This window comes from Pongo abelii, chromosome 1 (assembly GCF_028885655.2).
Source record: "Pongo abelii isolate AG06213 chromosome 1, NHGRI_mPonAbe1-v2.0_pri, whole genome shotgun sequence".
Taxonomy (NCBI): Eukaryota; Metazoa; Chordata; class Mammalia; order Primates; family Hominidae; genus Pongo; species Pongo abelii.
This window is the reverse complement of record NC_071985.2, coordinates 9,186,804-9,199,116: the sequence shown is the minus strand read 5'-3', so window position 1 is coordinate 9,199,116 and position 12,313 is coordinate 9,186,804. Positions and strand designations below refer to the sequence as shown.

The 12,313-nt window shown below is 40.6% G+C and overlaps 1 protein-coding gene across 8 annotated transcripts in view; it reads left to right on the top strand.

The window, feature by feature from the left end:
• The window catches only part of CHRM3 (cholinergic receptor muscarinic 3), a 521,055-nt gene extending 509,200 nt beyond the window's left edge, over positions 1–11,855 (top strand). For all 8 annotated transcript variants that reach the window (XM_054522448.1, XM_054522365.1, XM_054522278.1 and 5 more), the window contains 1 exon segment: positions 8,948–11,855. In XM_054522448.1, the coding sequence (XP_054378423.1) occupies positions 8,967–10,739 (1,773 nt within the window). In that variant the 5' untranslated portion in view covers positions 8,948–8,966 and the 3' untranslated portion in view covers positions 10,740–11,855.
• The last annotated feature ends 458 nt before the right edge of the window (positions 11,856–12,313 follow it).

Genomic DNA, 12,313 nt, shown 5'->3' with positions numbered 1-12,313 from the left:
GATATATCCTATTCAATGTGCTGTATGTTTTTTTCTTTTTTAATTCTCATATTGGCCCACTAATTGGCTCTTGCATTTTGAACTCAGTGTGTGTGTGTGTGTGTGTGTATATATACACACATATACATCTATTGAATTTAGTGTGTGTATATATACATAAATACATACATATATACATATATACATACATATATACACACATATACATATATACACACATATATATGTATGCATATGTATATACACACACACATATATATATATATACACACACACCAAGTTCAAAATGCAACAGCCAATTAGTGGACCAATTTGTGTGTGTGTGTGTAGTGTGTGTGTATAGTGTATATATATATAGTGAGTTCAACATGCAATGTATATATACACTAAGTATATAAGTATAGTAAGTACACAATATATATACACTATATAAGTACACTAAGTATACCATATATATACACTAAGTATACATACACACATGCAGATGTAACTACCCCACAAAGGCACTGATGGTACCCACGTGCAGGATCTTGCTCAGTTTTCCACTTCTTGCCTGAGCTCTGGTGCCTGGAACACTTCAGTAACCATTCCCCGAACATTCCATCCACAATCTGGCAGGGAGGGAGCCTGCTCTGACCCCAGAGAGGAGCCAGGCACCTGCCCCTGCTCTGCACCTACCTGACCATGCCCTGAGCCCTCACGCAGGCTACATTCCTAGAACTCTTGCCTGGGATTACTTATAAAGTGCAAAGGTCACTGGGCTGACAAGAATCTCTGTTCCCACCACCTGTTTATTCCTGAGCATTAAAAGGAAAGACTTCCCGTAGGTCCCCTCACCAATATCATTCAATTCAATTAGTGTAGACTATGAACTCCCTTGACTCAAAATATCCTAACCCTACAGAATAGCTGTTGAGTCAGGATGAGGAAGGACTATTAAACATAGGAATGATACCTTCTACTCAGAAAATCACCATAAACGGAGAGCTCTTAGCCCAGGATTATCACTGCTTCATTTGGGTCTGACCTACAGCCTTGATTCTCAGGAAGTTACATATTACCTATGAAATAATAGATATACCTGAAGTAAAACATTTGGCGACTCTCATTTCTAATAAGTACTTTTAGATATTCTTTTTTTTTGAAGTCATTATGACCTGCTGATCACTTTCTCCTGTTGTCATCCTGTGTACCCATAGGACCTCCATTGCTGAGCCTCCAGAGAACAGTCCTTTTAATAAGGCCGTGACCCCGAGGCCTGGGAGAAGGTCATAGAAAATGTCTGAAAGAAGGTGGGAGGGATCTTGTTTCCTGGCCCTATAGGGACATTGTCTTCCTTGATAAATCTGGGTACAGCCTTGATATGAATAGATTAGGGAGCACCAGGAATGTACCTCACCTGGGCTGTCGAGAAAAGACAGTGTGCTCGGAAGAGGCATGGCAGGTGCTGAATATTCCCTTGGAAGCACGAAGGCAAGAAAGGCCCCTACAGCAATGAGGGGAGAAAATCCACAACCCGAGTAGAACTAGGATTTCTTATGTGTGAGACAATACATTGCTCATTTACATGTAAAGTGTGTATAATATTTTTAATCCATAGTATTCAGGCGAGCAAGATCAGTAGTTTCATTTTTTTATAACTTGCCTCGAAGCCGCCTGTTGTGGCCCCATTCTGCATAGCAAATCACCACAAACTTAGCAGCTTACAACAAGGTTCCCTGTTCAGGGTCTCAACACTGAAATCAAGGTGTTCGCCCATGTGAGTTTACGTCTTAGGCAAGACTAAGGAAGAATTCATTACCACAGGCATTCAGGTCATCGGTGCTTCTGCCATGGTGACCCAGTGACCTCTGAGCAGCTGCCACCTCTGGGCACCAGACAGGAGGGCATGAGGCACGCATCTTCTTTGAGTCTGATCAATATTATCAGATGCGACCTCTTTTTTCTCCAACCTTCTCCACATTTAAAAGCAACAGCAGAGTGGAGGGCAAGATTCTAAGCCCTCCTTGGTGACCATCACCAATATCTTCCCCCTTTTAACTCTCTTCTTTACTTCCTTCTGGCTTTGGAAACTTTGAGATTTTTTTTTTCTCATTTGGGACATTACAGATTGAGCTGAAGTCTTCTTTGTCCATCACCCTCAATGCTAATTATCTTCCTCCTCCAAAATACCACTGCTAATATATGATTTGCATGTATATTTTTCTATCCTTTTATGACAATTTTAATTATATTGATATACTAAAGGTGGTATATGTCTATATGTCTATATACAACCTTTAGTATATAGGCATGTACAATCTTTAGTATACTATTGCTGTGTTTTATTGTAAACTAAACTTTATCGTGTTGTATTTATCACCCCACAACTTGCCTTTCTTACTTAACAAAGTATTTTTAGATGGTTCTAAGTTAATATATATCCAGTTGATTGCCTTTATCTGCTGCATAGTATTCCCTTTTATGAATGACCTCATTTTTTAATTCATTTCAAAACAAATGAATGGTCTTATAGATTTTCCTCATTTTTGTCATAAAAATAAATGCTTCAACTAGAGGGTAGATACCTAGCGGTTGGATTGCTAGTTCATGGTGCACATACCTTTTCAGTTTTAATTAATACCTCCAAATCACCTTTTTGTAGGACTTATTATCAATTTATTCACTCTGGATGTGGTGAGGGGAGATTTTTCTTATTTTCCTAGTGTGTAGGTCAGTATGCCATGCATTGATGCTCAGAAGACCAAGTGTTTGCAGTTTAAAAGCCCTTATCTTTAAATCTCTTCTCTCTACCAGAGTATTTAAAATCTGCTTTAAAAAGCAAAAAATGAAGAAACACTGGTTTCTTCTCCTTGTATTTCTACAGTAACAACACAACCCTGAGAACATGAAAAGTTAGCATTGGGAGAAGGGAGGCAAGATCCCCGTTAATACTTCAGAGTATTAGCCTGCAACACCACAATGCTTCTTATCTTCTCCATAATCCACAGATCAGGTGATAGTATTCTAGTTTTATAGATGAAGAAAGGTCATCTCAAAGTAGTCAAGTAATTTGGTAAGTTTATACATCTGCTGGGCCAACCCAGAACTCAGACCCAAATCAGCAAAACTCCAAAGACCACAGCTTTTCAACTCTGCTCTGTTGCTTTCTAATAAAAAAAAATTAATGATGATGAGAACATCATATTTATTAATAGAGTGGTATTAATGTATCTCATCACATCAGAACCCCAAATGAGTACCCACAACTTCCTAACCATTTCTCTCTTCATAGCTACAAGTCACAATGGGTTTTAGTAGTGTGCTTTGCTCAGAATTTCTGCTTCCCATTCAAAAGGCTTTATTTTCCTCAAAGTTATGTTCATATACCACATTCCCTTCTTTCTCGTTGCTTTAATATCTGAGGTTCTTAGAAGGAAACCCAAGGGTAGCATTAGGACTGCCATGGTTATTGACTATTAACTCGTTAACTTATTAACTCCTGTCCTTTGGATGTTGTATCACATGGGTAAGCAAATGCCTACAAGTCATTTCCCTCTAATTGTTCTTGTCTACCTTTAAAATTTTTGCTCATCTCATACTGCACATCTATTGCATGACAGAAAGGGACTAGAACATTTTTAAATAAGGAAAAGCACATCTCTGAGAATTTCAGAAAGGTATTAGATATTGAATGAATGGCAAAGTGTAAGAAGAATGATGGCCAATGGTAGATATGACAAAGAATACAGGTCAAAGATAAACAGGTATTTAATTAACCCAATATAGAGAGCTAAACTCACCTATAGCTGACTTTCCTCAATTCTGGCTTCATTCATTTTCTGCATTCAAACAAAGCATAATTGGACTAGAATACTATTCATTTGGGGGGGCCCTTCAGATTCACAGGATGAAATGAACTAAAAGAAAACAATTGACCTTAGGCTAATTTCGAAAATTTTTACTTATATTCTTCAATAATGTAGGTCAACTGAGCAAATTAAATTGCTGTTGAATGTATACAAACATAATGTGATTATCCACAGAGAGTAATTTGATGTTACCTAAATAACTTTGTGCCTCTTAAAATATTTTATTTGTATTCCATCTCTTACCTAGGGGTGAGTTTACGAAATGCAGAGGCTGTGGACTCCCTGAATTCCACAGCACCAATCACCATAATCTAAAACTAGCAGTGGTTAAATAAGCATGTGCTGATATTGACAATGACAGAACACCTTTCAGTTGCAGGTGACAGAAAGTATCTCAGGTAGCCCAGGCAACAAAGGAAAGGCAAGGTCAAGGAGGTGGTGTTGACCTCAGGAGTGGCTAAATTCAGGTTTCAAAGAACATCATCATCATGCTGTCTCTGTTTCCCATACTCCCTCCCATCTCTCTCCTTCCTCCATGCCTTTCCTCTATGTTTGCTTGCTCTCGATTTCCCACGTGGTGGCAAATAGGGTGATCGGCACCTAGTAATTCCAAATATAAGAGAATCACTGTCTCATTCCAACATCCACATCAAATCCCCAAATCAACCCTCCTGCATGGGTCTTCTTCATGTTCATTGTTGTGGTAGAGGAGCCAGGACCATCTGATTGATGCCTATCCCAAACTACATACTGTGGGTGACAGGCTATTTCCAAAAAGACAGCTGAAAGAAAGACAAATAATGGATACCCACTGAATGGCTTTAACCAGCAAAGATGAAAGAAGAGAGAAGTATCATCAGCACAAATATGAATATAGCATCGGGATGATTGCGCATTACATTTATTTATAATAAAACCATCATGGCATAAGTCCTGAAAATGGGGCTACAGGACATGATTACCTCCCACGGGACAGGAAAGCAGAGACCTGGATAGTAGAAATGAGGAAACGTAGCTGCTATGTTCAAGAATCTCAGGAGTGAAGGAGATTTCAGAAAGAGAAAGGCCCTTCAGAGTCCATGAGAAATAAACACAGGCCCGGTGCTGGAAAACAAAACTGGATGAATAAAGATGATAATCTAAAGAGGACCAAATGCCACTTATCAGCATATGGGGCCGAGAGCATTTAAGAGGCACCCCAGACTCCCTAGTAGACCAATAGTAATAGTAGTTATTAACCTCAGAGACAGTGTGTTGACCTGATTAAAGACATCTGTCCTTGTGAATATACATAGTCACAGGTGCAATGGAGAGATAACAAGGCAAACACCTTTAGAACTGCTGTAAACTGGGATCTGGATGGAGGGAGAGCAGCAGACAGATCTTCCGTACACGCCTCTTGGAAGAAATCCTGAATGTAACTGTGGGCTACAAACAGTGCATAACACTTCCCAAACCCAGACATCACTCAGTGAGGGAGAATGAGAGTTAAGTGTAAGTTGACACCTAATAAAACCCAAATATTAAAAAAAAGTAAAAGAGAATAGTCTCATAAATTTCCCATAATTGAAAATTAGTGCAATGACGGATATTTCAGCTATGGGAAAATAATGTTAGATTATACAGAATATTTTATATTATTCCTCTCTGTAATTGAGTTTTATATTAGAATATTTAGACTATTTCAAATTTTTTATTATTTCAAAGAGTACTAAGATGAACATGTGTACATGTATCTATATGTGCGTATGTGAGTGTATTTTTGTCTAACATTATAGGTACTATGTGTATACATAGAGTCAGACAGCTCCTGAGATCATAGATTTTGACATTTTTGGCAAACTGCAAAATTGTCTTTCAAATGACCAATTTATACTGCTACCCCAAGACCATGAAAATTGATTATTTTTTTCATACTACTGTGAATGCTGAATGTATCAAATCATTTGCATCTTTGCCATTGTTTCAGGTGATAAAGAGTATCTCATTAATTTTAAAATGCACATCAATTCCACCTTAAGGAGGCATATGATGATTTTTAACCAGCTAGGAGGCGCTAGTTGTATAGGACACCTGGAAGGAGCTGGAGGCGAGGCAGCATAGCCTCACAGTTATACGTGGAGGCTGTGGGTTCAGATGGTCTGGATGGAACTCTTTAGGTCCTCCCACACATCACCTTGTTAGCTCAATTCCTTGCACAGGTTATTTAAATGTGTCTTCCTTTCTGTAAAATGAGGTTATTTAAGGATTAAATGAGATAATACACTGGGCATGGTAGCTTACGACTATAATCCCAGCACTTTGGGAGGCCAAGATGGGCAGTTAACTAGAGGCCAGGGGTTTGAGACTAGCCTGGTCAACATGATGAAACCCCATCTCTACTAAAAATACAAAAATTAGCCAGGCAAGGTGACACATGTCTGTAATCACAGCTACTCAGGAGGCTGAAGCATGAGAATCACTTGAACCTGGGAGGCAGAGGCTGCAGTGAGCCAAGATCACACCACTGCACTCCAGTCTGGGCGAGACTCTGTCTCAAAAAATGTCATAAATAAGATAATGCATACGATGCATTTGCACAACACGTACCACATAGTAAATGTCCAATAAATAATTTCTACTAACATTTATTTTTTTAAGGTTTATTTCTTACTTTGCTTGTTTTTCTTCCTTTTTTTATTATTATTATACTTTAAGTTTTAGGGTACATGTGCACAATGTGTAGGTTAGTTACATATGTATACATGTGCCATGCTGGTGTGCTGCACCCATTAACTCGTCATTTAGCATTAGGTATATCTCCTAATGCTATCCCTCCCCACTCCCCCCACCCCACGACAGTCCCCAGAGTGTGATGTTCCCCTTCCTGTGTCCATGTGTTCTCATTGTTCAATTCCCATCTGTGAGTGAGAACATGCGGTGTTTGGTTTTTTGTCCTTGTGATAGTTTACTGAGAATGATGACTTCCAATTTCATCCATGTCCCTACAAAGCACATGAACTCATCATTTTTTATGGCTGCATAGTATTCCATGGTGTATATATGCCACATTTTCTTAATCCAGTCTGTCATTGTTGGACATTTGGGTTGGTTCCAAGTCTTTGCTATTGTGAATAGTGCCGCAATAAACATACGTGTGCATGTGTCTTTATAGCAGCATGATTTATAGTCCTTTGGGTATATACCCAGTAATGGAATGGCTGGGTCAAATGGTATTTCTAGTTCTAGATCCCTGAGGAATCGCCACACTGACTTCCACAATGGTTGAACTAGTTTACAGTCCCACCAACAGTGTAAAAGTGTTCCTGTTTCTCCACATCCTCTCCAGCACCTGTTGTTTCCTGACTTTTTAATGATTGCCATTCTAACTGGTGTGAGATGGTATCTCATTGTGGTTTTGATTTGCATTTCTCTGATGGCCAGTGATGATGAGCATTTTTTCATGTGTCTTTTATTATTGCACTAAATTTAGCTCTGAGCATCCTGGCAGCCAAAGCAAAGAGAGCTCATGGTTCAATAAAAAGAATAAGAAAATAATCACAGATATTCATATAGCATTTACTGTATCAGCTCCTGTTCTAAGTACTTCATATAGTTAAAACATTTTGATGAGGAATGAAGCTTCTTTGGTCACTTATTATTGAATCCTGGAAAGAATTTATCAACAATTGATTCTATTATACAGAAAATTATCATTCCCATTTTTCAATGAGAAAACTTGGACTCAAAGAAGTTAAATATCTAAGATCTCACCTCCAGTAAGTGGTCAAACAGATTTGAACCTAGGCCTTTTGACCCCATAGTCTTCCTGCTATGCCAGAAAGCCTTGCCAGAAGGCTCTGTGTGAATCTGACTACTGCTTTGAGAGGCACTCTGAGAAAACTCTGACATTCAATACCTTAAGGCTTGATTTAGGACTCTTGCAATGCACTTGCATATATATGTTTATCTGTAAGAGTCTATTGTTGAAGATTTTTTTTTAACCAAGAGCATAAATGTAGTAGCAGGGTACACAATAGGTTTTTGCTGGGATGATCAAACTTTGAACTCATAGAATGACACTGATTGAGGAATGATTTGCTTATCTAGTGTACGGTGGCTGGCGGTGTGTGAATTCCTGAGCCAGTGGTGTCCCAGAAGTACAGCCCTGGAGGCTCTGAGAGAATGGTACAGGTCACAACCAAGGCCAACAGTGACACCAAGGGGGTCTTACTGATGGCACCTTAATTGTAATGGTTCTTAGTTGTTCATATACTCTAGCAACAAGTGTGTGAAAGCACTAGTTGCAGTTTTGCAGTTTTTATATGCAAATGTGTGTGGGTGTGTCCATTTGTTCACATATGTGTGACATGCTAAAATGTTTTCATGCTTGGATCTAAAATATCTAAATACTAGAAATATTTAAAGCTGGTTTGGTTCATTCAAAACATTCTGCTAAAAGTTCATCTGCATGTTATCAAGTAGAAGATAGCTTCCCGGGAGATAGTCGTGTTACCAGTCCTTACAAGGAACTGATATCTTACTTTTTTGATCCTGTCTCAAAGAGATAATATAGTATGAATTGATTTACATTGGTTTTATCCCTTCTCCAGGTTGGCACTGCACATTTTAGTGAGGCTTAAATGGCTGTTATCACCTTAAAGTTGCGTATTTCTGAAGCCTCAGATGGGTAAATGCCCAGATAGATAAAATGCAAATCAAGTCAAGTTATCAATTTAGCATGCAGATAAAGCTGTTTGGATAATTGTAATAGAAAAGTCTGATATTTTTCGCCTTTACAAAATAAGAGAAGTAAGGGCGATTTTGTCTAGTAACAGAATTACATGGAATCTATTTAGAAATGAGGAAAATGTGGGAAAAAAGCGCAATGTTCAGTGCTTGCCACCAATTATATAATACTATCTCGATCCAATCGATATCTGTCTGCCCTAGACTCCACTCATTTAAAATAAGAGAATGAACTTGATAATGTTTGGCTTCATAGAGATTCAGCATTCTGTAATAGGCCTTCCATGTCTTTTAACGTATGTAATGCGAAGAACAAACAAATAAAGGCAGAAATGTTTCTAACTCTGTCCTTTCTCTCTTTCCCCCAGACTATGTCAGAGAGTCACAATGACCTTGCACAGTAACAGTACAACCTCGCCTTTGTTTCCAAACATCAGCTCTTCCTGGATACACAGCCCCTCCGATGCAGGGCTGCCCCCGGGAACCGTCACTCATTTCGGCAGCTACAATGTTTCTCGAGCAGCTGGGAATTTCTCCTCTCCAAACGGTCCCACCGATGACCCTCTGGGAGGTCATACCGTCTGGCAAGTGGTCTTCATCGCTTTCTTAACGGGCATCCTGGCCTTGGTGACCATCATCGGCAACATCCTGGTAATTGTGTCATTTAAGGTCAACAAGCAGCTGAAGACGGTCAACAACTACTTCCTCTTAAGCCTGGCCTGTGCCGATCTGATTATCGGGGTCATTTCAATGAATCTGTTTACGACCTACATCATCATGAATCGATGGGCCTTAGGGAACTTGGCCTGTGACCTCTGGCTTGCCATTGACTACGTAGCCAGCAATGCCTCTGTTATGAATCTTCTGGTCATCAGCTTTGACAGATACTTTTCCATCACGAGGCCGCTCACGTACCGAGCCAAACGAACAACAAAGAGAGCTGGTGTGATGATTGGTCTGGCTTGGGTCATCTCCTTTGTCCTTTGGGCTCCTGCCATCTTGTTCTGGCAATACTTTGTTGGAAAGAGAACTGTGCCTCCGGGAGAGTGCTTCATTCAGTTCCTCAGTGAGCCCACCATTACTTTTGGCACAGCCATTGCTGCTTTTTATATGCCTGTCACCATTATGACTATTTTATACTGGAGGATCTATAAGGAAACTGAAAAGCGTACCAAAGAGCTTGCTGGGCTGCAAGCCTCTGGGACAGAGGCAGAGACAGAAAACTTTGTCCACCCCACGGGCAGTTCTCGAAGCTGCAGCAGTTATGAACTTCAACAGCAAAGCATGAAACGCGCCAACAGGAGGAAGTATGGCCGCTGCCACTTCTGGTTCACAACCAAGAGCTGGAAACCCAGCTCTGAGCAGATGGACCAAGACCACAGCAGCAGTGACAGTTGGAACAACAATGATGCTGCTGCCTCCCTGGAGAACTCCGCCTCCTCCGATGAGGAGGACATTGGCTCCGAGACTAGAGCCATCTACTCCATCGTGCTCAAGCTTCCAGGTCACAGCACCATCCTCAACTCCACCAAGTTACCCTCATCGGACAACCTGCAGGTGCCTGAGGAGGAGCTGGGGATGGTGGACTTGGAGAGGAAAGCCAACAAGCTGCAGGCCCAGAAGAGTGTGGACGATGGAGGCAGTTTTCCAAAAAGCTTCTCCAAGCTTCCCATCCAGCTAGAGTCAGCCGTGGACACAGCTAAGACTGCTGACGTCAACTCCTCAGTGGGTAAGACCACGGCCACTCTACCTCTGTCCTTCAAGGAAGCCACTCTGGCCAAGAGGTTTGCTCTGAAGACCAGAAGTCAGATCACTAAGCGGAAAAGGATGTCCCTCGTCAAGGAGAAGAAAGCGGCCCAGACCCTCAGTGCGATCTTGCTTGCCTTCATCATCACCTGGACCCCATACAACATCATGGTTCTGGTGAACACCTTTTGTGACAGCTGCATACCCAAAACCTTTTGGAATCTGGGCTACTGGCTGTGCTACATCAACAGCACCGTGAACCCCGTGTGCTATGCTCTGTGCAACAAAACATTCAGAACCACTTTCAAGATGCTGCTGCTGTGCCAGTGTGACAAAAAAAAGAGGCGCAAGCAGCAGTACCAGCAGAGACAGTCGGTCATTTTTCACAAGCGCGCACCCGAGCAGGCCTTGTAGAATGAGGTTTTATCAATAGCAGTGACAAAACGCACACATCAACCCACAGACCTTAGGAGGAGGAAGGCGAGGGTGGGGTGACTTCTGGTGATGATAAAAATGGTTTTATCACCCAGATGTGAGAGAAGCTGCCAGTTTACTGATCCATTGAATAAACCCATTTTAATAGAAAAAGTCAATACCAACTCAGCAAAAAAAAAAACAAACCATACTACTGAATATAAAGAAATTTATTCTGAAATAGACTTTACGTGTTTTTTTCTTAAAGAGGAGAAAAATATTGCTTTACGGCAATTATATACCCAAACTGATTTGCCTGGGTCCTTTAATTCCCATTAGCTTTGGAATCTCAGATGAGCATAGCTGACCCAGTTCCCACATTCTTCCCAAGGATCCCAAAAGTGGGAATCCAGACCCCAAGTGGAACACTGCAGGCTAACGAATCTGTGGTTCCAAAATTATTTCATACGTTGCAAAGCTGAATCTTCTTGTCCCAATAGAGCTTCCTGTCTTTTCTTTGGTGTGTTGTTAAACTCTATTTGTGGACTTGATTCTTGATTCTTGCAAAGTACTGTTTTGTGCAGTTCAAGTTTCGTACAAATAAAAATACTTAAGTATATATATATGTGTGAGTTCTGCACGCACACACATAGTGTATATAATATCATGGGAAACACTGAACTGGCAAATTATTCCTGCAATATACGCTTTCAGTACTTTGGTAACTGAAGTTCTCTAGGATCCTAATGTAACATTAACGTGAAATAAGCCCAGTTTAATGTTTTTGAAACCAGGGCTGTTTTCCACAGAGAGCAGCCAGGCCTTCCCAGCAGGTCTGTGCAGAGCGGACAGGCTCGTGAGTCAGCTGAGCTGAGCACCGTGGCTTCGCCAGACTTGGTGTTAAGCAATCTCCTTTGTTGATGTCTCAACAGAGCTAAATCGGGGCCCCTCTGAGCTCAAAGAATGAACCACATCCACACGTTTGAATTTAATCATCTAAATCTGAATGTTTCAAAACAAAATTTCTGCTATCTAAACTGCTTGAAACTCAATAATAGTGTCACGTTTGAATGTCATACACAGCAATATATATATATGTGTATATATATATATATATAGCGAAGCAAAAAAAAAAAAAAAACATGGTAAGAGAGAATGAAGGAGAACTTTGTGTTTGATTCTTGCTGAATGGCACCTTCTCAAAGAAAATAGGGCTTGCACCTTTGTTACTCAGCTGTGGCCAGTGCTTTCTGTTGTTCATTGTGTAACCTTCACCCAGGAATAGGTGAGGTTTAGGAAGTTACATGTCCTCTGAAGAAAGATTACACTCTGAAAAGTAATGCTTCAAATTGATTTCCTTACCTTTTGGAAAAAAAAAATTGTTTTTTTGCATTCTCCCTTGAATTGACCAAAATGTTAACTGTTTCATTTGGGGAGGGGATGGGGTGCTGCCGTCATTGTCGTTGTTGTTGCTGCTGTAGCTGTTGGGGTTTCTTTTCCTGTTGCCGGGGCTGTTTGGGGAGCGGGAGGGGAGGGAGGCGGGAGGGCTGCGGAGATTTCTTCCCTTTGTACAG